The 27,587-nt window shown below is 36.7% G+C and overlaps 6 protein-coding genes across 6 annotated transcripts; 2 read left to right on the top strand and 4 right to left on the bottom strand.

The window, feature by feature from the left end:
• Positions 1-661: 661 nt before the first annotated feature.
• GCK72_020738 (uncharacterized protein) lies at positions 662-1,323 on the bottom strand (the record flags this gene model as incomplete). The annotated part of the gene is made up of 3 exons (XM_053733766.1): positions 662-940; positions 983-1,213; positions 1,264-1,323. 3 exons carry the CDS (start codon positions 1,321-1,323, stop codon positions 662-664), a joined length of 570 nt encoding a protein of 189 aa, XP_053582679.1.
• Positions 1,324-4,471: 3,148 nt separating this feature from the next.
• On the top strand, positions 4,472-6,773 carry GCK72_020737 (uncharacterized protein; the record flags this gene model as incomplete). Its single annotated transcript, XM_003106371.2, has 4 exons — positions 4,472-4,699; positions 4,744-5,341; positions 5,390-5,513; positions 6,398-6,773. The coding sequence occupies 4 exons, from the start codon at positions 4,472-4,474 to the stop codon at positions 6,771-6,773; spliced, it is 1,326 nt and encodes a 441-aa protein (XP_003106419.2).
• On the bottom strand, positions 5,962-7,207 carry GCK72_020736 (uncharacterized protein; the record flags this gene model as incomplete). The annotated part of the gene is made up of 5 exons (XM_053733765.1): positions 5,962-6,264; positions 6,312-6,815; positions 6,870-6,963; positions 7,017-7,147; positions 7,190-7,207. 5 exons carry the CDS (start codon positions 7,205-7,207, stop codon positions 5,962-5,964), a joined length of 1,050 nt encoding a protein of 349 aa, XP_053582678.1.
• A 5,285-nt stretch (positions 7,208-12,492) lies between these two features.
• On the top strand, positions 12,493-14,070 carry GCK72_020735 (uncharacterized protein; the record flags this gene model as incomplete). Its single annotated transcript, XM_053733764.1, has 8 exons — positions 12,493-12,596; positions 12,646-12,709; positions 12,893-12,969; positions 13,024-13,156; positions 13,205-13,429; positions 13,479-13,665; positions 13,714-13,838; positions 13,885-14,070. The coding sequence occupies 8 exons, from the start codon at positions 12,493-12,495 to the stop codon at positions 14,068-14,070; spliced, it is 1,101 nt and encodes a 366-aa protein (XP_053582677.1).
• A 429-nt stretch (positions 14,071-14,499) lies between these two features.
• On the bottom strand, positions 14,500-14,796 carry GCK72_020734 (uncharacterized protein; the record flags this gene model as incomplete). The annotated part of the gene is made up of 1 exon (XM_053733763.1): positions 14,500-14,796. One exon carries the CDS (start codon positions 14,794-14,796, stop codon positions 14,500-14,502), a length of 297 nt encoding a protein of 98 aa, XP_053582676.1.
• A 7,833-nt stretch (positions 14,797-22,629) lies between these two features.
• On the bottom strand, positions 22,630-26,734 carry GCK72_020733 (uncharacterized protein; the record flags this gene model as incomplete). The annotated part of the gene is made up of 18 exons (XM_053733762.1): positions 22,630-22,707; positions 22,775-22,984; positions 23,037-23,390; positions 23,442-23,544; positions 23,617-23,730; positions 23,778-23,953; positions 24,006-24,105; positions 24,154-24,267; positions 24,314-24,582; positions 24,664-24,817; positions 24,887-24,973; positions 25,023-25,262; positions 25,308-25,415; positions 25,463-25,602; positions 25,651-25,858; positions 25,908-25,979; positions 26,029-26,190; positions 26,679-26,734. The coding sequence occupies 18 exons, from the start codon at positions 26,732-26,734 to the stop codon at positions 22,630-22,632; spliced, it is 2,745 nt and encodes a 914-aa protein (XP_053582675.1).
• Positions 26,735-27,587: the final 853 nt, after the last annotated feature.

Here is a 27,587-nt window from a genome sequence, read left to right as displayed (position 1 = left end):
GTTGAGCTGTGCAGAGGAACAAAACATCCTTCAAAACCAAGTTTTGGAAGACCCCGAGTTGATTTTCGCTTTTTAAAAAATAAAAACTAACGAAGTTCTACCGTAAGATGTCACCGCCGCCCAGACCATCACAGTTTTAGAAAAAAAGTAATTAGGGGCCTGGTAACGTTAAGGGGACCTACTATCACCTTTTGATAACAAAAGTTTCTGCTTTTGACGGTTGGAAAAAGGTTCAATAATAAAATGTTTATCATAAGTCCAGATCACGCCCGATACGCGGCGCACAGGCGATTTTGGCGTCTTACGTCTGATGGCCTGTATCAAAGCCAAAGTATCAAACTTCGAATTCCTTTTGTATACTAAATCTATTTTGAACATTCCAACTATTAATAACGTTTTTTTGTTGATTCAAGCGTTTTCCCGCCGAATATCCAAGAATTAAGAGCGTCGTATACTTATTCGCCACCCTGTAGTTGAATGTCAGTCAGCTGAAATCCGGAGAGCCGGAAAACACACCTGTAACGGCCTGAAATTTCGAATAAAAGACTTTTAGACGACCAATTTCAGAGTATCATGTGGAAAGCCGCGGAACAACAATACTTTACTCAAGATTTTATTGATCAGTATAAAAAACAAGATTCTGAACCTCTATATTTCATTTTTAAAATGAAACAATTGTTGACGAAACTCGAGTTCGTTGTGTTCTGCTTCCAACGGTTCGTGGAGGTATTTTGAAGAAGTCCCGTCCACTCATGATCACTTTTTCACACTCTGCACGATATGGTTTATGGGCAAACAACATGATCAATGTCGAGTTGATGCCATGCAGAGAACCAACTATAAACACTAAGTTGTTCGCTTCTTGACTGTAAAAGCCATAAGTTTCAGAGTATAAGATATACACAATTGGAACTTGAACATTGAGAAGAAATACGGTTACCTGAAAAAGAAAAATCATTTTTAGAGCTTTCAAATTTTTAACCTGTGCGTATAAAGCCCGCATAAATTTCTTCTGCAGTTTCATTGTATTTTCCGAGAGAGTCATTTGTCTTGATGAGGATTTCATGTTTCGATTAATTAAACCAATGAACAAAAACGATTCAATGACTACAATTACAGCCATGGAGTTGAAGGGTACCAGTACCCAGAAATATTCTACAGCAAGTATAAAAATTGGACCGGATTTTATTTCTTCGGGAAGATTGGGTATCAGCTATAAACTATTTTTGTTTTTTTTTAAATTTATCTGGTGAGCACGCTCACTTGGTAAGTACGCTCCAACGCCATTCTTTGGTCTGGCACATTTAGACATGCAGGGATCATAAAAGTAATGGTCAACAGATAATTTATTATAATGAATGGTATTCGGAAATAACGCCAAATTTGATTTTTGCCGTATAGTTGATAATAGCGGTTTTCGAAAGCTACCACTATGGAAGTGCATACCACTGAAAAATGTTTATCCAGCCGGACACACAATAGAGAAAAAAAACTTACTGAAAATCAAAGTTATCATTAAATATATTTGAAACAGCGTTGAAATAGCAAACCAATTCGTCAATATTCCTAACGGATATCCTCCCATAACTGGGAATATTAATAAAGGGACACTAAGAACAGTTAAACCCCAGTCAAGGGCCATACACCAGAAATGTAAATTGAATAGTGGCCACTTCACAGAATTCATGGTTTTCGGAGTTTTAAAAAAGATGCAATAAGTTCCAAAGACGTGAAGTGGTGTTGCTATAACAGTGATAACATGAAGAGAGTTGATAAGAAAGTCTGGCTTTGCTAGAAACATGAGACAAGTGTGCAAAATCAATATAAAAGAAAACAAAAAAGTAGGTGTCAAGAAAGTCAGAAATCAGCTGCCTTGAAAAGAAGAACCTCGCAAAGATCTTGGTAAAATCATGTTTCGAGCTTCTTAGTTGAGGTGGCTTTCAGCTGCTCAAAACATAAACGATATTCAGTTTACAATCATCAGTCCACCAACCACAAAGTAATCTTTGAAAGCCCTTCCGATCGTCAAGTGTACACTCAGAGTGTGTTCTTAAACGGAGACGAATGACGACATAAATAAAAATACTCGAAGGTATAGCAAAGAACTCATAAACAATTAGGTTTCAGTGAATAGGAAATGTTGTACACACGCTCCAATAAAATGTTGTACATACATATAAATGAAATAAGTGCTCATTTTCGATTAAAACGGGCCGATACAGTAGCGAGCATAAGTGAGCACCCCTACATACTTTTATGTGTAACTCTGTTGAATCGCGTCCGTTTTGCATAAACTTTTTTTTGAAAGAAAGTCAAAATATTCAGCAATAAGAAACTATGTTTTTTGAAAAATTTCCATTACTGATTTTTTCGATAATCGATTTTTCCTAATCTTGATTTAAAAATTCGAAAAAAAACCTTTTTTCTCTTGGAGATATTGAATTTTTAGTTTCAAAACGTTGGAAAACACTCAAATAAACAAAAAATTATGTTGAATCGGCATTCTAATTTCTGAGCATCGTGCCACAGCTCCAGAAGTCAAAAGTGGCGCTCTCGGGGAAATCATTAAAACTCATCAAAAAATGCTCCAAATTGATTGAAACATGTACCAAAATACGTGTTTCAAATTTCTCTACAAACCACCTTTAAAAAGTTACAATTTCAGAAAAAATAATTTTTCAAATTTTTTTCACTCAAAAATTATTTTATTCCCATTTTTGCTCAATTTACGATGTTTTCTGGCTATAACACGAACAAGGAATACATACATGTGTTTTATTATTTGTGATAAAGCACTGTGCATACAGTTTTTGAAAGTTATGTACGTTATAGCCAGAAAACATCGTAAATTGAGAAAAATGGGAATAAAATAATTTTTGAGTGAAAAAAATTTGAAAAATTATTTTTTATAAAACTTTATTTTTTAATAATGGTTTGCAGAAGAACTTAAAACACGTATATAAGTACATGTGTCAATCAATTTGGAACATTTTTTGATGAGCTATGATGATTTCCCCGAAGGCACTACTTTTGACTTTTGGAGCTTTAGCACGATACTCAGGAGAAGTTGATTCATTATAATTTTTTGTTTATTTGAGTGTTTTCCAACGTTTTGAAATCAAAAACTCAATATCTCCAAGAGACAAATAAAAAGTTTTTTTTCGAACTTTCAAATCAAGATCAGGAAAAATTGATTATCGAAAAAATCAGTGACGGATATCTTTCAAAAACATGTTTTCTTATTGCTGAATACTTTGGCTCTCTTTCAAAAAAAGTTTATGCAAAACGGACACGATTCAACAGAGTTACACATAAAAGTATGTAGGGGTGCTAAATGTAGGGGTGCTGTAGGGGTGCTAAAAATAAAAGTATGTAGGGGTGCTCACTTATGCTCGCTACTGTATAAAATGGTTAAGCTCAGAAAAGTAGAGCAGCAAAACGTAATTTCAAAATTCCGAATGTCATTATGGTTTATATACTCAAACTTCAAACATTTACATGTTTTCAGAATTTGTTTTGAGGTATTCACTACTCATAGAGTCTCTATGAGTAGATAGTCACTTTTTTCAGAGACCAGAGCAAGATTACGATTATCTGAGTGTGTAAGATTATATAAATTAGCAGCTTATGGATTAGTTTTCACAATCTGATAAACTTGGAATTATCAGTCCATCAACCAACAAATGAACTTAGAATGTCCCCTCTGATCGTCAAGTTTACACTCAAAGTTTTGTTAAACGGAGTCAAATAACATGAAGACTCGAAGTTATAGCAAAGGATTCATAAATAATCAGTTTTTAGTGAATGGTCCATTTCTTGAAGAAAGGTAATCGCCTTATGTTTGGGACCGTTTTTTTTTGGATTCGGGCCCGCTATTTTGAACTCGGCCTGCTATAATAAAACGGAGCCGAAATAAGCTTTGACGAAAACGAGACATGAAGTTATTTGTGCTTTCCTGAGACACTTTCATGAAATTCAAGTGTCTGCAATTGGTTTCTGATTGCTTCCCCTTCATATTTATACTAGTGAATTTTGCATATTTATCTATGCTAATTTCTGCTATCAATGAACACCACGCACCGTTCGATTAAATCTGTTCAGTTCAAAAACTCTCATTCCCATTCCCCTTTCTATGATCTCCAAAAAAGACGTTTTCCTATATGCTGCCTTCACCTTGACTTGTGTGGTAAACTTCCATTTTGTTTTTTTCTGCAAATGCTATCAAATTATTCAGGAAGACCGTGCCTGGTCGTTTTTTGTCACTATCGTATTAGAATCTATCGGCGGAATGTTTTTTGTGTCGATCGGGCAGTTTTCCGAAAGCCTTTTGCAGATGATGTTTGGTGGAGTGCTAGGGCAGTTTATTGATTGGATATCGAGGAAGAATGGTAACGGAAAAAATGTGTGAATTATCAAGAAAAAAGTTTAAGCCATCATCATGGTAACTCACTTCAACAACTTCTCCATCCTAATGGCTACTTTCATACTTCTCAAGGACTCTCCTCCATCAGGTTCTCCTTTACTATACTTATCAATATTCTTATGCGCCATTAATCGGCTATTTTTGAATGCTGAAAAATCAATAATTTCGAGAGACTGGGTTGTAGCCCTGAACCATGAAAGTGCGCTGGCTAGACAGAATGCCACGTTGACCGGGTTCGACCAACTATTGAATGTACTATCTCCGGTGGTTGTAGGGGTGAGTGTCACTCCGTATTATTGAGAGTCGCTAGGCAGTTTCAGACACTCATCACCTCCTATGGAATCCATCAAACTCTAATTATCTTTGCAATTGGTTCCATGGTTTCTTTGATCTTAAAATCCACTTTTCTCTATTTTACTTATACGTCCAACCCATGCCTTCAAATCATCAGGAACCACAAACATTACAAAATAGTATCGGGGTCGGACTGTGATCTACAACTTCTGGAGGAATCTGGACAGAACCTCCAACCACCAGGCGTTTTCTCCACTTACTACCGACAAACCACATTCTGCGCTTCCCTCGGCATGGCACTATTCTACAAGACTGTCATGGGATTTGATAACTTGGCGGTTGGCTATGCCACAACCTCATCTAAAATTTCTATCTTCACTATCGGAGCCTTGAAGTCATATGGAGCGGTGGCTGGGATGGCTGGAGTGATTTCTTATACATTCCTTGAAACACGATTCGGTTTGATACGTGCTGGATATGTCGGGTTGGTAGTCCAGCAAGTTTTTTCTTTGTTAGCAGTCACTACGATATGGATGCCGGGGTCTCCTTTTTTGGGACGTGATGTCATCAGTGAAGGCCCGAGCATTTCAATTTTCCTAGTAGCAATTGCATCTTCTAGATTTGGTACATATGTTCAAGACTCTAACTCCCCTCCAACCGCTTCACTTTCAGGACTCTGGTGCCTTGACATGGCTGTCACCCACTCCATGCAGCTTCACGTCCCTGAATCCGAGATAAATACGGTCTTTGGATTTCATATGGCGTTGTGTCAAACGTTTTCAGTACCCAAGGAAATGTTGGTTATCGTTTTCCCGGAGCCCTCACATTTCGCTTTGTATATTTTGTCATCTTATTTTTGTGTGACTCTAGGGCAATATTTTTTCTATTTGTATGCGAGGAAGGCAAAGGAATAAAAAAGTTAAAGGCATAATGATGCGCACCGCATAGTTGGTCACACGGACTTTTCACTACCTTTATTATCACGTTTTCTATTTTGAACATCTAGAAAAAAATCGTATTTCCAGACAAAATCATTCATAACTTGGCGCAATATGCTAGCCTCATTTTAACAGCAGATTATGATTCTTTTTGTCTTTTGCTATTGAACCCTACTTTGGAGAATGTTGCAATTGTGCAGGAGAGCAAATTTAACAGATAGAGAAGCTTCAAAAAACTATAAAAATGTAGACTTTATTCACATTAAACGTATTATATAAATATACATTTGAAAAACACATATTTCTTTATTTCTTCATCAAATACAAGACGCTCCCCGGAAAATAATCCGTCGGAACAATCTCCACATCATCAAACCCACACTTGTTCATCAACGCCACTGCCCTCTTTCTTCCCCACATAGATCCACAACACAACGCATCCGGACTATTACTTCCAACTGGAAGACAATGGAGCATTGATCCACCGTACTTCATCGCAGCCATCTTCCCGTACGTTTCACGGTCAGTGTGCACATTGCTGGACCCATCGACATCGGTAACAGCGACGATACCATCCGGTTTCACTACACGATGAACTTCGAGAAGGCACTGAAGTTTTTAAATATTATATTTGCTTACGGGCTCAAAAAATATACCAAATCTGGCCGCATTTGATCGTGGCAAGACCCAAAAAGGAGTACCAAGTCGAAAGAATCCGTCCAGTCCTTTGGCATTTTTCCAGCATCGCCTACGACAAATTCCAGATTCTTGAAATCAGAGCCATCGGATTTTTTGTAAAGCTTAGCCTGCTCGATTGCCTTCTCAGTGATATCCAGCCCAACAAATGTGGAATTCGGAAAGTGCTCGGCGAGCAGTCTGACATGAAGACCTCCTCCACATCCGACATCCAGAACTCGTACCCCTGTCACCAGACCGTCTGGGATTCCATGACCAATAGCAGGAACGAGGCTAGGGATGACATGCTTCTCACTGGTAGCTTTGGCAAACTTCTGCTGCATTTCTTCAAAGTCGGAGTAGACGGAGTAATCGAGGCCATAGGGACCGTCCTTTTTGAAGCATTCGATAAGAGTGTCGATTGGTTTAAGGACGGTGGATAGCATGGTGTTGAAGATAAGTGGGAAGTTGTCGGTGGTGAGCGCCTGGAAGGTCAAAATTTTAAGGATGGGTGGGCGGAACCTCGAGAAATAGCTCACCTCCAAATTCTCCTTGGCAATCCAAAACTCCTCCTTCTCATTCACCTCCAGAATATTACCGCATGCCAGAGTGTTACACCATTCACGGACGTATCTATTATAGAAAAATATTCAAAAAAGTATCAAATGAATTACCTTTCTTTACACCCAGCCGTCTCTGCAATTCTTTCTGGGAGCACTGGATTTTGTTCATCAGAAATTTGCGCGATCGCTTTGAATAAATTCAAGCGGTTCCCAATGTTCACAGCATTGGAAAGCACGTTTCCAACAGCCAGGTCCTAGAAAATTTTTTTTTTTTTTGAAATTTTTTGAAATCTCACAGTAAGACGATCCTGCATTGTTGTAAATAGTTCAGAGCAAAAAAACTCAAGAAATAATCTTAAAAGTCATGAAATTCCCACTTCTTTATATACTCTTGTTTGTCGCTATTTGTGTTTCCCTCTAACCACTCTGTGTCTCCGCCGGCGGCACGCTATTTTTGTGTCGGGTTGTGGTTTGTGCCTTGTGGTTAGTGTCTAGGCGAGGAGTTACATCATAACAAGTAATTTGAAATTTTGGATATTCAGAAATGAAGTATGTTGGAATACAAATGATATGGCTATATGTAGGGACCGCAATGAACGTGGGCGGAGTTATTCATTTTCTTCTCTTGGGACGTCATTTGGAGATTATCAGAATGTTTGACGGTCTGCCCTGAGAGCCCAGAATGCTGAAACAGAATGAAAACTTTCGGCCCCTATGTAATCGAGTACGTAGAATTCGATGAACACACTTTCGTTTCACCCACATTCTTAGTTTTCTCAGAAAACTGAAAAAAAGTTTTGCCTCGAACAGAAACATGTCACGTTGAGATCGTTGTAGGTCAGACTCGCATCGTTTTTTTACTGTTTCTAATAGTTCTTGGCATACTCTAATAGGTTTTGAAAGAAAATTCAATTTTCGTGCTGTCGAATTTTTTTGGGAGCCAGCTGAACTTCGAGGCATCACTTCAAAAAATTTACAGTGATTACCTATATATTTTCTGACATATTGTTTTTGGAAATCTCTTCAGGTACCTGGGGTCAAAATTTGGAAAGCCTTTGATTCGTAAAATGTGATTTTTTCGATGTCCGAAGACAACAGATTGAAAAAGAAAATCAGTTTTCCCGATAGTTCAGGTTAATGCAAGTCAGACTCGCATCGTTTCTCGACGGAATCAGAATCTACGCAAAATTTCGATCTAGACCCATTTAGAAATAAAAAATCCGTATTGTAGAACTTTAGATATTTGATGATTTATCTCGAAATATGCTGAAAATCCCTCAAAAAATTCTCCTGAATTTAAAAAAATCACGTCAATAATATATTCTCCTATTATCAGCGTCACATTTGTGTTCATTTGGTTCAGTGGATAACACGGGGTGGTTTTATTCAAAGGGTTTCTGGTTCGAACTTTCCTAAATTTTGCAAAAATTTGACGGATTGAACGTGAAAACAGAAAATATTTTTTGCGTGGTCAGGAAAACGAAAGAATTCCCCAAGAGAATTCAGTAGAAACCATGGCTGACTAAAAGGTCCTGTAACTTCGGAGAGTGTGAATATTTTCGGAAAAATTTTGGGAATGTACTTCGATATACCTAAAGAACAGGCCAGGATGGAGATTTTAATGGAAAATTGAGTTTGAAAAAAATGTTGCGGTCTCTAGCTATATGAAAGAAACTATAAATTAAACATACGGTGGCTAATAAGTATACAACGTTCTTGTGAGATCAAAATCCGCTGATAATCGACGGAAAAATGCTTAAATGAACAAATAAACATTCTTAATAGTTGGAATATACAAAATTGCATATGCGTCGCGTCTCGGACGTGATCTGGACTGATGATAAGATTTTCACTATTGAACCTTTTTCCAATCGTCAAAAGCAGAAATTTTTGTTGTCATAAAATAATCGTAGGTCTTTAGAACATCTCCAGGCACGTGACCGCCTTTTTCCTAAAACTGTGATGGTATGGCTCGCGGTGACAACTGACGGTAGAACTTCGTTAGTCTTCACTGACAGAAATGCTAAAATCAACTCGGGGTCTACCGAACATTGGTTTTGAGGAATGTTTTGTTCCCCTTTTTCAGCTTTATGTTGTCAGCCCCTGAATATTGTTGGAAGCAGCTGAAAAATCACCATAAAGAAGAAACTCGAAACTTGATTTTACCAGGATGAGGTTTATATTCAGTGCAGCTGATTTCTGTTATTCATAAGACATTCTTTTTCTGCATTGCACTTGTCATATATATTTTGCACACTTGTCTCATGTTTCTAGCAAAGCCAGACTTTCTTATCAACTCTCTTCATGTTATCACTGTTATAGCAACACCACTTCACGTCTTTGGAACTTATTGCATCTTTTTTAAAACTCCGAAAACCATGAATTCTGTGAAGTGGCCACTATTCAATTTACATTTCTGGTGTATGGCCCTTGACTGGGGTTTAACTGTTCTCAGTGTCCCTTTATTAATATACCCAGCTATGGGTGGGTATCCGTTAGGAATTTTAACGAATTGGTTTGGTGTGTCAACGCTGTTTCAAATATATTTAATAATAACTTTGATCTTCAGTAGGTTATTTTCTCTACTGTGTGTCTGACTGAATACAATGTTTTCAGTGGTATGCACTTCCATACCGATTACTTTCGAAAACCGCTATTATCAACTGTACGGCAAAAATCAAGCTTGGCGTTATTTCCGAATACCATTCATTATTATAAATTACCTATTGACCGTCACTTTTCTGATCCCTGCATGTCTAAATGTGCCAGACCAAAGAATGGCATTGGAGCGTACTTACCAAGTGAGCGTGCTCACCAGAGAGCTAATATAAAAAACTTTTTTTAACGCTGTTAGCTGATACCAAATCTTCCCGAAGAAATAAAATCTGGGCCAATTTTTATACTTGCTGTAGAATATTTCTGGGTATTAGTACCCTTCAACTTCATGGCTGTATTAGTAGTCATTGAATCATTATTGTTTATTGGATTAATTTATCGAAACATGAAGTCCTCATCAAGACGAATGACTTTATCGGAAAATACAATGATGCTGCAAAAAAAGTTTATGAAGGCTTTATACGCACAGGTTAACATTTTGATATCCAAACAATATAAATTTTTTTCTTTTTCAGGTAACCGTATTTCTTCTCAATTTTCAAGTACCATTCTTGTATGGCTTTTACTCTGTAACTTCTGGCTTTTACAGTCAAGAAACGAACAACTTTGTGTTTGTTGTTAGTTCTCTGCATGGTATCAACTCGACATTGATCATGTTGTTTGCCCATAAACCATATCGAACAGAGTGTGAAAAAGTGATCATGAGTGGACGAGACTTCTTCAAAATATCTCCACGAACCGTTGAAATCAGAACACAGCGAACACGTGTTTCATCAACAATTGCTTCATTTTAGAAATAAAGTTTACTGTGCGTGGAGTTCATTTATAGCAGAAGTTGCATAGATAATTGTGCAAAAATCATTAGTATAGAGATCCAAGAGGTTTAAATTGATTCTCAAATCCGTACAGTAGATGACTTATTCCACTCATGCGTTATTCTACCGTCCCTTCCGGTACATATACCCTACGTACCTACCTGCTACTTGAGCATTTCCTTGTTATATACTGAGATTATAAGAAAGGAAGTTCTAGCAATTTCCTCTGCGTCTAATCTTTATATTTGCTTATTTTACTTCATCGCAGTTTTATTACTCCACATGGCTCTCTCCTTCCTCACCGATAATATATCTCGTATTTGCTATATTCTTACTATATTTTTCAACACTTCTCTTATATTCCTCACTGTAAAATTCACCCGACACATTGTTGGAACCTATCGAAATATGATTGTAACTTTTGCAATTTTCGGAATAATGCTTTCTACAGCTGATATTCTGATAAGACCTGTGACTTTTTCAGAGACAGTAACCTTCCGAACACAGCTATTAATTTTCAGTTACTTCATTCTTATAACGGATGTTTTGTTTATTTCACGCTAGGCAGTGCATTCAGATTTTCTAAAAAACTTTCTAAAATTGCACTATGTAATTAATTCACATCGAACAATAGACTTTAAAAATAATAAACATTTCAGTGGTGCATGCCGGAGTTTATGGTTTAATTCTTGTGTTTTTAACAGTGCAGTTTGTCTACAGAGCAGTGTTATTGTCAAAGTTGAGGAAAAATTGGAGCCGTCATTTTGATGGCTGGAAACTAGTCTTCTGGATTTTTTATGCAGTCTCTATTGCGGTAATATGGGCTTTATCTGTAAATTTTGTTTCCTCGGATGAAATAACGAACAATTATTTGCGAAAAATGATTCTGGCTGACTATGGAGTCGAAATCAGTACCGTTACCTATAATGCGATCTTAGCATATGTGAGTGATCCCGATCCACCAACAAACAAAAACTTTTTCAGAACGAAGAAGGTCCCAACAAGATCGTCCGCTGGAATAGTGTGCAGACGATAGGCACACTCTCAATAATTATGACTTCTCATTATATTGTCATGATTAGCTGTGGTATTTATATGTATCACAGAACCAAATTGAAATTTCAAAATTCGTCCAGTGCTTATGATAAACTACAAAAGCAGTTTTTCCATGCTTTAATCTATCAAACCACTGCACCAACTCTATTTTTCCATTTGCCCGTACTTTTTGTAGTTCTGACTCCGTTTTTCGACTTGAAAGTCAGTTTCAACTCAAGTTTAGTGATATATGGAATCAGTGCGTACCCTTTGGTAGACACTTTGATTTTGCTGAAAGTTGTCAAGGAATATAAGAATGCATACTTGAGTGAGTTTGATTTTGCAATACTGTGGAATCTGTTGAAAAAAGTTTCAGGATTTGTTGGTGTAATTATTAAAAGTTGCGTGGAAGTGTGCGGAGAAGAAACTCCGAGAAATCCACAAACTCTGACAAACCGAGCCAAATCAAATCGATTTTAATAATAATTATTATTATTAATATTTACAAGAGACATATTGGAAAAACATAGAGAAGAGTTTTACTTTAATCTCCATACAAAAATGTTATACCCGTCGCACAACGATTGGCACGATGCCAAAAAAGATTTTGCTGAGTGGCAAATTTGACTTTGCCACAGTGCCAAACATGTTTACGTTTAATTGTCGTATCTTTTGATATAAACCGCAACGCGTACGCAACGCGACCCGGAAAAATTCAAATATATTTGTAGCGGACCGTCTCATAATTTCTTTTCAAAGTATCTACAAGATCCATTAAAACGTCCGAAAATATCAGGGTGTTTCTCTTGAATTATAGCATCATAGTTGTCAATAAAGATAATGATCTAAAAATAACAATCTGCAATTTTCAGTTCAGATCTTTACCAATAATTCACTAAACGTCTAAACATTTTCAGGAATGATACATTTTGAATATTAGGAACATATTTTGAATTTTTGATCAAGACAGCCGGGAATGAAACGGAATGGGCTATAAGAGCAACAGATTATTTGTTATTTCCTTCTTCATAAATGCGTAGATTAAAATCTCGCGGCTATACCCATACCAGGTGAAAATTAAAAAATGACACGTTTGATATCGAGTTCACATTTGTGTGCCCACTCTTAGTTATATGTCAACTATTTCCAGTTTTCTGTACATTCTTCTTCTTGCTCTTCTGAAAATTTCAGAATCAATAAAATGTTATCATGACCCGACTAATGAGAACAATAAAACGTTTGTTTAGCAAGGTTAGATTTAAGAAACTGAAAATTTAAAATTTCAGAATTTGCGAAGGAGATTTCTGTGTGATTTCTAGATTCCCAAGATTTATTATTACTTATCAAAAGGTTGGCTTTACTATTTCTTTTTTAGATTTTTGCTATTAACACGGCACGCTTCCTACAACCGCGCTCTACCGAAACCGAAGAAAAATGTGTGCGAAAATGAGAAACTCAGAGAAAAAGATACATTTTCAAGGGAATTTCGGTGGAGCGCAGTTGTAAGAGCTGTGCCTAGCTAATAAATTTTAGACTTGTCTCACTGGAATCAAAAAACCAAATTCCTCATGTACTCTTGACCATGACGATAATATGGTGTGTGTTTGCGAGTGAGTTTATAACAAAAAAATGTAGAACCCAATGCTCCACCTTTAAATTTTCAGCACGGATTTCTGCAATACTATACATCTCTATCGCTCGAATGCCACCATTCTCCCAATCACTGAATGTAAAGCTGTCAATCAGTTAATTTATGAGACAAAAGGTTGTAATAAATGTATACGGACCATCTCTTACGTATGAATCTTTTACACCAAAATTTCCAGAAGACTTTGATTATTTCAGCTGAAAAATGATGACTATGAGTTGAATAAGTTTCCGAATTCTGGTGCGAATGTGAAAGATCTTTCAGAAAATATTCAATGTAATACGCGTGGAGATTCCGGAGATTTTATACTTGATCAATCGGTTTACATGCCTGAAAGATTATACAGAAACTTTTTTGCAGATTCATGCTATAACTTTTCGATGCATCAATATCATTATTATATTCATTGCAGATGTTCGTCGGTAACTAACATATATTTCTAGATTGATTTCTCTGAAAAACTTATTACAGACCAATTGCAACTCCCCTGAGACTCCAGATCTACCATATCCAATTGCTCCTCCTAGAATACAATGTTTTACCAGTGGATATGATGTGGATGTTAATAACAAAAAATATGAGAACCTAACGACCAAAATATGGTATAAAGAAAATTATAGAATGCTGATGACAAATGTTTCTTATGTGGACGACGACAGTTTGTTCTTTTTTGTTAAGTTTGAAAACAAATAGGTATCAAGTTCAGGTGAATGTCAAGGCCACTATTGCGTCATTGCTGTTGACGAAGGGATCCTGCTAATTGATACGTTCTATGATATTTACTACAAAGGGTGCATATCGGCTAACGAGCAAGGACCACAAAAATTAGCGGTAAATTACTTGACAATTAAAAAATATATGCGTGCTCAGTTTCCAGCTCGGGTACTCGTACCTCAATGATGTTCGCTATTACATCTGCAACGAGGATTACTGTAATGCGGATATTGAAAGTGTGCTGGAATCGGCGAGAAATTCAAGTATAGATGTTCGTGATGATTCATCAGACAGAAATAACATTTTGATTGTTTTCTTCTTTTTATGTTTCAGTTTTGAAATTTTTTGATGAACTTTTCTATTTTCGATTAAACAAGCGACTCCATACAAACTATGCACGAAGCAATTTTCTTGTGGCAGGTGGTTTTAAATATCACGTTTGAAAACATACATTCACTATCTAAATCCGTAAAAGTTTCACTCCCTTCACGGTTTGTGTTTTCCACCTGCTCCTTTTTTTCAATCAGGAAGTCACAGACAATATTCGGTTCTTTTGATTTCATTATTATTCCGTTTTCTAACATGTAACATTTTCTTCTCTCTATGTTTTATCTACAGAGTTAAGCTAGTTCTAGCCTAACCTCTGAACTCCTAAATCTCGCACCCCCATGTGGTTAAGGATGCCTTAAGAATATCTAGTTTTTTAAGCTCTGCCCCCCCCGTGTTATAATTTTGCCACGTCATCAATGAGCACTATGAAAAACAGTTTTATATTATATCAATTCAAATGTGTCAAAAATGGTGATTGTGATTTAATTTCATAAATCAAATAGAATTCTGGTCCAAAAGTGACTATCCATCGGTTAATCGCGACGACTCTCATCTCGCGACGGAGGGACTGCAATTGCTGGTAGAACATTAGGTGGGTCCGGAAGAGATAGACCATGCGGGAATCCACATCGAATATGGTTATCAGCGCCAAACTCGATCCATTGGGGGTTTCGAATACGTCTCCTCCGTGTCTATGAAGAGTGGCCACGAAGATCCAGCTCTGACAAGGGAACCCCAAGACCATGCAAATGCTTTTTTGCCTGAAACTTTCATGATAGGTTAAGAATGGTCAGAAAAGACGTTCCTGAGATTTTTGAAATCCGCCCGACACTTTCAGCCGAGTTATGAGCTCTCAAAGTTTGGCTCAGATTTAACACAGTAAAGCTCATTTTCTCGCTCTGAGAAAGTTCCCAAAATATGGCTGTCCTCTAGTTGCTACGTTTTCGTCTGGCCGGTTGGCCGAGGGGATGTGCGCTGGGGTGGTAATCAAAGTGTTGGTGTTTCGTTTCCCCTTTTGGTTTTAATTTTTTTGTTTTTCTTGATAACACTTTTACCACCGTTTTCGACATTTTTTGTCTTCTTTTCTTTGTTTTCTGGTTGAAAATATCACAAAAATTGTTTCAAAAAATTTAATTTTTCGACCAAAAACTCAAACTTGACTAACTATTGTCGCAACAAAAAAGTTCCGACATTTTTTCCCCCTCGGTGTTTGCGGACTCAAGCCAAAATTTGATAATTTTGGCTTGAGTCCGCAAACACCGACGAGGAAAAAATGTCGGAACTTTTTTATTTCGATAATATCTGGACGCAAGATGAAGATTTGAAAAAATGAACTTTTTTGAAACTTCGAAATATGAATTTTTGCGATATTTTCAACCAGAAAACGAAGAAAAGAAGACTAAAAATGTCGAAAACGGTGGTAAAAGTGTTATCAAGAAAAACAAAAAAATTAAAACCAAAAAGGGAAACGAACCCCCAACACTTTGATTACCACCCCAGCGCACATCCCCTCAGCCAACCGGCCAGACGAAAACGTAGCAACTAGAGGACAGCCATATTTTGGGAACTTTCTCAGAGCGAGAAAATGAGCTTTCCTGTGTTAAATCTGAGCCAAACTTTGAGAGCTCATAACTCGGCTGAAAGTGTCGGGCGGACTTCAAAAATCTCAGGAACGTCTTTTCTGACCATTCTTAACCTATCATGAAAGTTTCAGGCAAAAAAGCATTTGCATGGTCTTGGGGTTCCCTTGTGAGTTCATTTTGCATGATTTTCACGATTTCAGCAAAGTTGGAAGTGATATGGCGATTAATATGGTTGAACTCGTCGTAAGAATATTCAGTAGGGAATTGCTCGTAGGGGAGGGTTCTGTAGACATTGATAGACCTTCTCACCAATACACTCTCCGATTTTCTGAGAAAGTGTGCATCCATTTCGGTGAGGTCATTGTTATCTCTAATGACCTCAAACAGTGCAACACCTACTCCTCTCGAGAATCCAAATTGTCCTCCAAAATAGAGGATATCCCGGATTGCTCAGGGGGAAAACGCCTTTCCTTTTGGTAGCAATCGGACAACAGTCCGAATGCAAATCCTTGGCATTTTCGTTGATTCATTTGTTTGTTCTGAAAAGAAAAATGAAACATTATCAAGATAAAAAGAAAAATTATCAAAATATTATTGAACATCGCCCTTTTCAACGAGACAGAGCGGAGCTGTTACATTGAATAGTAGTCTTTCTCGACCCTTTCTTTCCACACTCTTTTTTAATCCATTTTCTTTCTTCTCACCTCGGAATGTTCTTTCTCGAGCGTGTCTTTTTTCACACCTTGGAAAACAATAGAAAAAATCAAAATAGACTAATTATACACTCCGACACAATAGACGGACGCATCAAAAGAACATCGACCTAGTCGAATGTTCAAACACCTCAACTATTTCATAATTCACATCTTCTTTGTTCCCTTGTCAGTTCAATTCAAAGAATTTCTCAAGATCCTTGTTTTTTTTAAATTGGTACTTCTGTTTTCAGCAAACTGAGCATTTTCTAGCTTAGTGTTTTGTTTTTTAGACTGACTATTTCAAAAAAATTCAAATTTTTTAATACTCACCTCTTTTTTTAATAATATAAATCAAAAAGTAAATATAAAACACAGTAGTTAATAAAGTTATTTAGAATTCAAAAAAAATCATGATACAAGAGGGGACGAGCCATGTCCGGTAGGCCGTCTAATATATAATAAGTTATGAGGAATGTTTAGTATACGACCGTTTATATACGAAGTGGGCGTGATCTCGCGGGCACAGCGGGGGTTCGAAGATTTCTGGGAGATGTGGCCATCTGTTCACATGTTCTCCCCCGCCGAAAAGAGGAATTTCCACTCATTACATCGATTGGCGCCTTTTTGATTGATTGGTTTAAGGAACGATTGGCCACTTTAAACCAATAAAGACAAACTGGTTGTGGTTTTCAATATATTTAATTTAAAAAAAGATAAAATAGACGCTCTCCTCTGGTCTTTGAATTTTAAGGCTAGTTCTAGCCTATCCCATCCAGAACTCTAAACCCCTAAACTCCGCCCCATGTGGTTAAGTTCGCTTTAAAAAACATCTAGTTTTGTAAACTCCGCCCCCTTTGTAATAACTTTGCCATGTTGTACTCGATACAAGTACTTTCTTTTCTTTTTCTATCACTGACGTCATCCTGCGGGAGAAGAGACGGGCCCAAGGGCACTTTCTCCGTCCCCCGCAGCATGACGCATTCCACATACTCTCTCAAAAGTCCACACTATTTTTTATGTAAAGGACATCTCTCGATGTCTTCCAAATGCTTTTTCCCTCTAGGCTTTTCGTGCCATTTCTCTGGTACATTATATCTCACCAGAAAACTGTCTGGCCACGCCCCGAGCATCACCCCCAAAGGGCACCCTTCGTTTTACATGTCATCAAAGAGCACTGGAAAATACAGTTTTATATTATATCAATTCAAATTTAAATTTATGTATACTTGAGAAGGCGTCTTACCACTTATGCTCTAAGATCAAAATATAGTTCAACAGAAAAAAAGAAGTTCATAACTCGGAGGAGAGAGGGTTAAAAATTTTGACAAATCGCACAATGGGTTTGTGACTTCCATGATTTGTTGTGCCTGGGAATGAGTTGGTTGGCTTTCCACCTGAAAAAAATTCATTCGAATAACAGGAAGATTGAAAAAATAAATTCTGTTAATTGAACACTTAACGAGCTCATCTCTTCGAGAAGTCCTTCCAAATATCGCTCAAAGTTGTCCATCTCTCGAAGTAGTCTGTAATGGAATATGTATTAGAGTTTAGCATGTCGTTTGGGTCCTAAAATGAATTGGAAACAAAAAAACTCCGCTAAATAACGGTTAAATTGAATTTAATGTATAATTTTTGTATTGAACAAATGTTTCATTTCAGAAAACAGTAATATATTCAAGAAAGCAAGTTTTCTCAAGCGGGTCGCTGATTGCTTCACAAACTCCTCGAATATCGGGAGCAGATCTCCAGGAGGAGTCTTCTACATTTTTGACTCGACCTCTCCGGAATTTCGAAATCCAGCAACTCACTCATTGAATCGAATACTTCATAGATGTGATCTATAGTCTTCAAATCAATTTTGATGTCATCGATTTCCGACCGGATCTAAGAGTCTGGCTCGTCCTACAATAAAGTAATAAACAAGGGTTAAATTGAATTTAAAGAATAATCTTTCTATTGAACAAATATTTTATTTTATTAAACACTTATATTCGAGAAGGCTAGCTTTCATAAACGTTTTGCTGATTGTTTCACGATATCCTCGACCATTGGAATCAAAATTTCATCTTCTCCGATTTCGAAGAGGTCTTGTTCAATCTTTAGTAAGAGATTTCTCCACTTCCTACTTGACCAGTCGGTTTCCAAAATTTCGGAATCCAGTAAGTAACTCATTGAATCGAATTTTCCATATACGAAATACGGGAGATCGATCCCAGGTTGTTCTAGATTCTTCAAATCTATTTTTATGTCGTCAATTTCCGATCGAACCCACGGATCGGGTTCGTCCTACAATAAAATAATAGGTGACATTAAAAACTAAAAAAAAAAGAATTAATAGTTAATATTAAAATTAACTCACTTCGGGTAGAAATCCCAAAATATAATCTTCAAAAGTGGGTGGTGCCGTCATCAGTTCGGTGGAGCGGAAACTGGAATGATTTGAATTGAAACTTTGAAGTATTGAAATAATTTTTTTTAATTGAGAAAACATTATATCAGAGACTGACAGCGGGGGTGTTACTGAGATCTCGAATACCGATGATTTCTTGAATGTAAAACAAAGTATCCACAAGGGTTGGGATAGGTTTGGGAACGAATGTTGGAAAGTATTGTATGATCGAGGTTAGAGCCCTCCTACTCCTCCAAATGCTTATTAGACGATCCCTCTTTTCAAGGAGGCGGAGCCTATTAGCCCCCTTCCCTGTATAATTTTTTTTCATTATTTTTTATCTCCTTTTCTTTTTTCTCACCTCGGAATAATCTTTCTCGAGCTTGTCTCTTTTCCCACCTTGCAAAACAATAGAAAAAAAGGAATAGACTAATTATACACTCCGGCACAATAGACAGGCACATCTAAAGAACACCGACCTAATCCAATATTCAAACACCATGGGAAATCATTTATCATGCCTTATTCATCTTAACTATTTCTTAATTCACATCTATTTGTTTATACACTAGCTTACAATAGTGAGAGAAACAATAAATAACATCAGTGAATATAATATTATAAGATACTGATTAATATATAGTGCTTGGTTTATAACTATATGGTTTAAATAAAGTAATGAAAGAATACTACCACGTAACGTGTTTTTGATAGGATTCTAACAGAAACGTTCTAAAGATTTGTGGATAAAACAACTGAAAACCAGGGATTCACGGCGACAAGTGACGAGCTTAAAACAAAAAATTTGGTCTAACCATGTTATCCTTAAGACCTGACATGAATTTGGAGCGATTCCAAAATTGCGAACCTTTGAGGTTCCCTAGTCAGTTCAATTTGAAGAATTCCTCGAGACCCCAGTTAATTTTTTTAATCACTTAAATTTTCAGCAAACTGGGCATGTTCTAGCTCAGTGACCATTTCAAAAAAAAATCAAATTTTCTAATACTCACCTATTTTTAATAATATAAATCAAAAAGTAAATATAGTAAATACAGTAGTAATAAAAATTATTTAGAATTCAGTAAAAATCATAATATAAGAGGGGACGAGCCATGCCCGGTAGGCCGTCTAATATAATGAGTAATGAGGAATGTTTAGGATACTCCGACCGTTTATATAGCGACCAGGCGAAGTGGGCGTGGCCTTATGGGCACAGCGGGGGTCCGATGATTTCTGGGAGATGTGGCCACCTGTTCACATGCTCTCCCCTCGCCGAAAATAGAGATATCTCCACTCATTACATCGATAGGCGCCTTTTTGATTTATCGGTTTACGGAGCGGTCGACATCATTTTTGACAAGACGTCAACATACCGCCAATTATATTCAGATGTCATATACTTGGTCTAGATTTGAGGGTACAATTAGCATGTTGCGCATTATTTCCCACTTTTAGAAATACAGTGTCGAGTAGAGAGACAATCAAGATAGTTTGTTGTAAAATTTTTTTCCGAATTGCAATTTTCAGCTCGGGCACTCGTATCTCAATGATGTTACATTTGTAGCGAGGATTACTGTAATGCGGATATTGAAAGTGTGGTGGAATCGGCGAGAAATTCAAGTATAGATGTTTAAGATAATTCGTCAGACAGAAAGGATATATTAATTTTTTTCTTCTTTTTATGTTTCAGTTTTGAAATTTTTGATGAATTTTGAAATTTTCGATTAAAGAAATGACTCCATACAAACTATGCACGAAGCAGTTTTCTCGTGGCAGGTGGTTTTAATATCACTTTTGAATAAACTACACCTACTTTGAAAGAACAATTAAAGGAAGAAAGAAATATACTACCATAATCATAAAAATTTCATCTGCTGCACGTTTTTTTCTTCAATCAGGAAGTCATGAGCACTATTCGGTTCCTTTTGCTTTATTCTTATTTGATTTTTAAACATGCAACATTTCCTTCTCGTTTTCTGTTTTATCTACAGAGTCTTATATGTTATTGAACCATCGACACCGGCGACTCCCTATTTAGAAGTGAGAAGTTATCAAATGCGCTCCATCGAAATGACCTTGAAAAATACACACAATTTTCTTCGGATTCAGTAGAGCGCGGTTCAGCCGACGTATAGCGTTTATACATAATTTTTCAGATAACTGATCCCATTCCGGATTCACAAAAAACTGGATTTACTACTCTGTTCTCATCTTTTATGTTATTACTACAGTCGCTGCTACTATCTTATCAGCAGCGTTTTTAATCATTTCATTACTTCTACGGAGTCATTTGGCACCGGCAACTTTTTTCGAATTTGAATTTAAAAAATAATCATTTATATAATAATCTTGCAGATGAAGTTTTACTGGTTTCTAACTCAATTGACAATATCTTCTTTCGTTATTGCTGCTTTAAATCTAGTCTTCAATGTTCCATCTACACTGTTCCCGGTTATTACGGAACAATTCGCTCAGTCTGAGATATATCTGCCTATATCATATCTAAATGACTTTTTTCTTCATTCCATTCTTTTCTCAAACCTCGCAATTGCAATTCAACGATTTTTTGTATTTTTTTCACTCCAAGAAAATTAACAAAATTTTTGATACGTAAGAAATTTTTTTGAAAAATAGAAGACGATTTCGAAAATTTCAGCCCAATAATTTATATTTGGATTTGTTTAATATGGATTTTGCCATTGCCGATATTATATATTTTGTTTCGAAACAACTGTGCTTACAAGTATGAATCTGTTTATGAGAAGTTCAAGTTGTATTGTTATTTAATTGTGACTGGAGACAAGAAATTTATAATTGAGCCACCTTTAGGAATACAAACGGTTAATTTTTTTTCATTAAAAATACCTAATTTTAATTGAAAATACGGTTTTCAGTTAGAAAACATCATTCAACTAGGGTTGCCACTTTTTATACTCGGCCTATATATTGCTCTTGTTATCAGGATCGTAAAAATGAAAAGAAGTTCGAGGAACAAAAATGAAATTGTTATTTTCAGACAAGCTGTTTTTATTTTCGCAATGTTTCAAGTAAGAATCTTTTTTATTTATTTTAAAAATCTAATTCTTTTTATTTTCAGATTTATAACATTGTGACTCTATATGGAGTATCTATAGATCTATATGGAGTATCTATAGAAGTCAACGTAGCTACTGCGTTTTATTTGAAACGAGCTATTCATACGGTACTCGAAAAACAAATTTTTTTAATTGACTTAAGATAATTGGTTCAGGCTGAAATTTTCGCTGGATCCATCACACCCTGCTTCATTTCCTTCAATTCACGGGAGATACGAAAATTGATTTTATCGAAAGTCGCAATTGGGTCACAACGGAATTTAGTTCCTATTAATAGAAGGATTAGTGCTGTCAGACAAACTTGAATAATATATTTTTTGAGTTTTGGCTGTTTAATAAAATGCTTTAATAAAATCCCGTCTCGGTTTGGTTTAAAATGTCAGACAGGTGAAAAAAACATGTTACCCACTTTGTTCTGTCATAGACTTGTTCTAGTTACCAAGACTGAAAATGTTTTTAGGTTTTAGTTTATTTATTCGAATAGTTTAAAATCGTAAACTAGCGTCTCCCGCCTCCCGGCGGGCTCCGCTGGACTCGGCTTCGCCTCGTGCGCGGTGCATAGCAAGATTCACATTCAACAGATTCCTGTGCATAAAAACTATTTCTAATATTAAAAAAAAACATTATTTATCTACTCTAATACATTAATAAGTCATATTCCAAAAGTTTTGTTCAATTTCCCAGCTGCAGAACCTCTCGATAGACCACGTTTCGCACCATAATAGTTTAAAATCGTAAATTAAAATACATATAGCAAGTAAAAATCCGGTGAGATTAAAATAAAAAAAAACAGAAATGCCACAACAATTCATAGAATTATGAGTCGTCCTCGCTCTTTGTGATGTATCGAATCAATTTTCCAATCATTTCCGTGAACTCTTTTTTTGGGATTCTCTGGAATATAAGTAATATCAGGTTATAGAAATGAGACTCTAGAATTGTGCTCCCATTTGAAACTTACATAGCCCAAATGATCCTTCTCAATCGATAATTGTCTCAAGTGGTCTGCTATGATATCCAACTTTGGAGAATTCACTTGATGAACGATTCGACCCAACAGCAAATGCACTTTCTGAAGTGCGACAGTGTCATTCAAATCCTTGGTGATCGCCTCCTCCATGGCTACTGCAGCGTGCCCCACGACTACTGCAACGCTGTGAATCTTCACGTTCTGTAAAAAAACAAATTGATAGTTTGAACGATTGGGATATCTAAGAACTTACAGCTTCCAGCGGACAGAATTCAATGACATCGCCTAGCATTGTGAGTGATTCTTTGAGAAGATCCGGTCCCATATCCTCTACAGTTTGTTGAATGTTGCGTAACAGGTTGTAGGCGTTGGTAAATTCTTCGGTCTGATTGGGGATTGGAGTTCTTTCTTGTGTACTCATATTTCGTTGGATGGGGCTCCGATGAGGTGACATACAAGCTTCATCGTAGTCATCACGAAGGCTTCCATCCGGTTCTTCTTCATTTTCCGAGTGTTCTTCATATGATTGAACACACTGATTTTTTTTGACTCGAAGCTTGCTTTTGTAGTTTTGTGGTATACTCGTTGATCCACACTGCATCAGATCCTAAACTTTTTTTGACTTGTTTGAAACAAAATGCATCAATTTTAATATTACCGTGCTCTGTGATCTTGTATTCCATCCATTTGGATTTTTGGATGTATAATATAGCAGGGTTCGAGTTTTCTTCTCCAGTTTAAAGTATGCAATTTTCTTGAATCTGGAAAAGGCAATGGAAACATTTTCAGTCATTCTCAAACTTTTGATATCCAAATTTTAGAAAATGACTCACTCATTTTCAAATTTTTCACATACAGGCCAGTTCATCGCGTATAAAATCGCCGCAATCTTTTCGCGGTCGACATCAGCGACTCGCTCGGGATTCTTCACTAGCATTGCCTTGATTCTGGAAATTCATGGGTAGATCTCAGCAAAGATTTTGTTTTAACTCACTTGTCCACTTTTAATACTAACTTCTTGTCGTCAAAATGTTCGTCTATACTTTTCAGATAATTTCTGACCGCTTCTTTCAACTTCCACTTCTTGAGAGACGTTTTTGCTCTCTCACCCACAAAGTTGATTAAATTTATGTTTGGCTCATCGATACACCTAACTTTCGAATTTCGGCTCTGAAATTGAATATCAGCATAAAAGAAACATCTCCAAAAAATATTTATGTACCGAGTTCCGTTGTCCTACTTGAATACTACCATCGGTTTTTGACGCGTAGTAGGAAAGTAGCCTTTTCGAGTCCAATTCAATATCGAAATCTTTTTTTAGACTGAAAACGTTTGCTTTAAATCATTTTATTCAAAACTTGACAACTCACCCGATTTCCAGTTTCTTATGCACCCACCACCGCGTGGCATACATAATGGCCGCAATTTTCTCTTGTTCGATACCATGCAAACTGATTTCCAACGTTTTGAAACATTTTTGTAGTCTGAGATTTCTAAATTGTTCTGCTAGTTACAACTCTAAAGACTTACATTTTTTGATATGCCACATCTGTTCTTGTTAGCTCTTTACCGAACTTTTCTTCCATGTAGGGTACACAATTTCTGTAGACCTCATTGAAAACCATATCATCTGGCTGCTTTCTGGAACACTCCGCAAAATAATGAACCAAGTGCTTCAGTTCTTCATTAGATAACTTGTTGCGGACTCTTCTTTTTGATTCTTCTCCAATTTTTGCCCCAAATTTCATTTCGTCATCGCTCGATTTTGAGTCTTCAATTGAGTTGATTGCAGAGATGGTCTAAACGAAACAATAAACAATTTTAAATGTAGCAACAAAAAATGAAAGTTTGTTTTCAAAACTTTTCAAAATTTGACTTACGATGTGCTGATCAGAGTCCGGCAATTCTTCCATGGGGACTTCTGGTTCTCCGGTGTCTCGCTTCAAACGAGTGGCTCCATTTTTGGAAACGAAACGAACGATTTTTCCTTTTTTGTCGAATCCCACTTCGCCTTTTCGACCCAAGCTGATGATTCTGAAAAATTAAAGTTTCAGAATTTGAGAGAGGATGAAAATTTGGAGTACTCACTTTTTCTGAAATTACTTTGAAATGAGAGCTTGAGTGATGAAGAGCGTGCGAATCTTTGAACTAGACCTGTCATCATTTATGAACTCTTCCAAGTGCTCAAGACTGAAAATTAAAGAAATAATAAAAACTGGGAACTCACTCAAAAACTTACTGATATACAAAAAATTGGTCCGATACCTCTTCACGCTTCGATTCGAACAGTTCCGCTCTGTACTCTTCTGCCAGTTCTTCATGGGCAACTGGTTTACTACGCCCTCTTGCAATTTCGATCAAAAACTTGATAAAATCTTTGTCGTATGAAGTATTCAAGTACACATCCTCATAAATTATCTTCACAGCTCTACCATCTGCAGAAAACAACGCGGTTCCCTCACTGGCTATCCTCGTTATTCTGAAAATAACCTAATTCACACGCATAAACGAGGGGACCACTCACTCGTCTCGTAAATAAGCGGACAAGGGAACCTGTGCTCTGAAGAAGACACGAACTATATCGCCAATTCCACGTTTTTTTGCAATTAGTTTCTTTTCCAAATCATGAACTCTACAAAAACTATAATGACTGATGCATAGAACTGCAAAAAAGCTTACACGTGGTCAAAAAAGTTCAATGGGTGTTTGGTATTATTCTTTTCATTGTACTCATCAATTAATCCGTTTCGATTAAACATTCCAGTTTTCGGATAATCCAGCAGGAAATCAATAAACTTGTTTTCATGCTCTGGGACAAACTGAAAACGCAACTGTAGAATTAAAATAGTTATTTTCAAAGAAATTACCCATGGCACATCTTTACTCTCCACTTTGACCTTCTTCACTTCAATTTTAATCAAATCTGGTTTCCGATCCTCTAAATCGTCATCAAATCCGGAGCATGTTCGTCTGGTAGATGTCGTTACTGAAGTTTTCATTTTGCAGCCAGCCTCAGGCGATTCTTCAGAAGTTGTTTCTCGGAACGTATCGGGAGATGAGGTTGGAAGTGAGGCTCTACAATTATTATTTCTAAGTTTTTAAGTTTCTAAAGAAAAAAACTCACTCTTTATATATTTTTCTGGAGTTTTCAGATGTATTGCGTGCTCTTCTGGCAGCTTGGCGGTTCAGTTTAAAGCTGAAATTCGATACCGATTCTTTTCAATTTCGAAAAATTCCCAACTCACGTTTCTGTCTCCTTATCTGGACTTGGAATTCTCTGTCTTTTCCGATTAGATTCTTTTTTGATGGAGGCTAAGGAATGAGGTTGAAGCGAACTGGAGCAAGGGGTAGCAGAAGGAGGGTCTGCGTTCATTGCTTCTTCAATACAAGTGTCTTGTTGTTTGACTCTGAAATAACAAAAAAAGTTGAACTCGGTGAATTTTGAGAGACAGTTTTTCTAATTGAATATCTAAATTACCTTGCCCTATACTTTTCATATTTCTTTTTACTTACTTGACAAGGGAACCTTTTGGGGTCGCAAGTTTTGAATCGTTCCAAATTGCTTCCAGGGATTAAGAACAGCCTGATTAGGCATATCCCAAATTTTTGTTTTGTGCTCGTCACTTGCCGCTGAGAAAAACCGTCTCAAAGGTTCATTCCTGTAGATAAACGCTGTAAAAGCCCGAAAATGGCTTGCAAAACCAGAAGTGAAGACGGTTTTTCTCAGCGGCAATTAACGAGCACAAAACTAAAATTTGGGATATGCCTATTCAAGCTGTCCTTAATACCTGGTAGCAATATGGAACGATTCCAAACTTGCGACCCCAAAAGGTACCCTTGTGAGCGAAAAATCCATTTTCAATATTTCTTACCAAACAAATTCATTAAAACTCACTTTATTTCTTTTTTTCCAACATTAGCTCTTGATCTAGTTGAATTTCCGCTTGACATGACTGCCTGAAAACGAATAAAAAATTAAAAGAAATATGTGTTCCTTTTGAAATTCGCGCTACTCGCATCTGTCGGATTTTAGGCCACGGTCACAGTTTTTTTTACCGGAAAATTATACGCGGAGAAAAAAGAAGTAGAACGTCAAAAAAAATTCGTCAAAAAAACTTCAAAATTTCCAATGAAAACCAAAACAATTGGGCAAAAAAATTATATCGAAACATTGATTTTCTGTTTCGAAAGTGAACGAGAGAAGAAGAAAGATAGGGACGGTGTCCCGAAGGACAATGAGAGAGAGAGGCAATAAATTGACGCAGGCACAATAATGTGTATGTGCTGTTGCATCTAAATGTTGTGAAGCGATGCAACGAAAAGATGTCTGGTGTGATGAGAAGAAAGGTAAGCAGATGGCGAGTTTATGGAAAGTTGACCTGACCCACAGAAAGAATATTTTGTTATTGAATGTGTGAGTAAGGAAAAAAATGAAGATGAATATAGTAACAACAATGACCGTTTCACATGAAAATGACCAGCTTTGAGAGGGTATTACGGTATCGCTGATTGTCCCACAAGGTAAGGTAAGTATACACCACACTTAACTTAGTTAGAGCTTCATTTTCGTAATTGACAACTTTTTCGCACAGACATTCCCTAGCAAGTTACATATCGACAAAGTAACATCTCCCTCAAATCGTCCCAGCGCAATATAAAGTGATTTTTGAGCTGTCCCTTCAAAATGACCATAACTCTTCAGGGAGCATTCGTACAAAAAAGTTGTCAACTTTAAAAATGGAGTTCTACTTTTGATCTGTACGATCCATAAAAATTGTACTTTGTGGAACAAACAGTGATATCT

Source organism: Caenorhabditis remanei, chromosome V (assembly GCF_010183535.1).
Source record: "Caenorhabditis remanei strain PX506 chromosome V, whole genome shotgun sequence".
NCBI lineage: Eukaryota > Metazoa > Nematoda > Chromadorea > Rhabditida > Rhabditidae > Caenorhabditis > Caenorhabditis remanei.
Note: the sequence above shows the minus strand (reverse complement) of the source record. Positions and strands in the feature narration are given on the sequence as shown.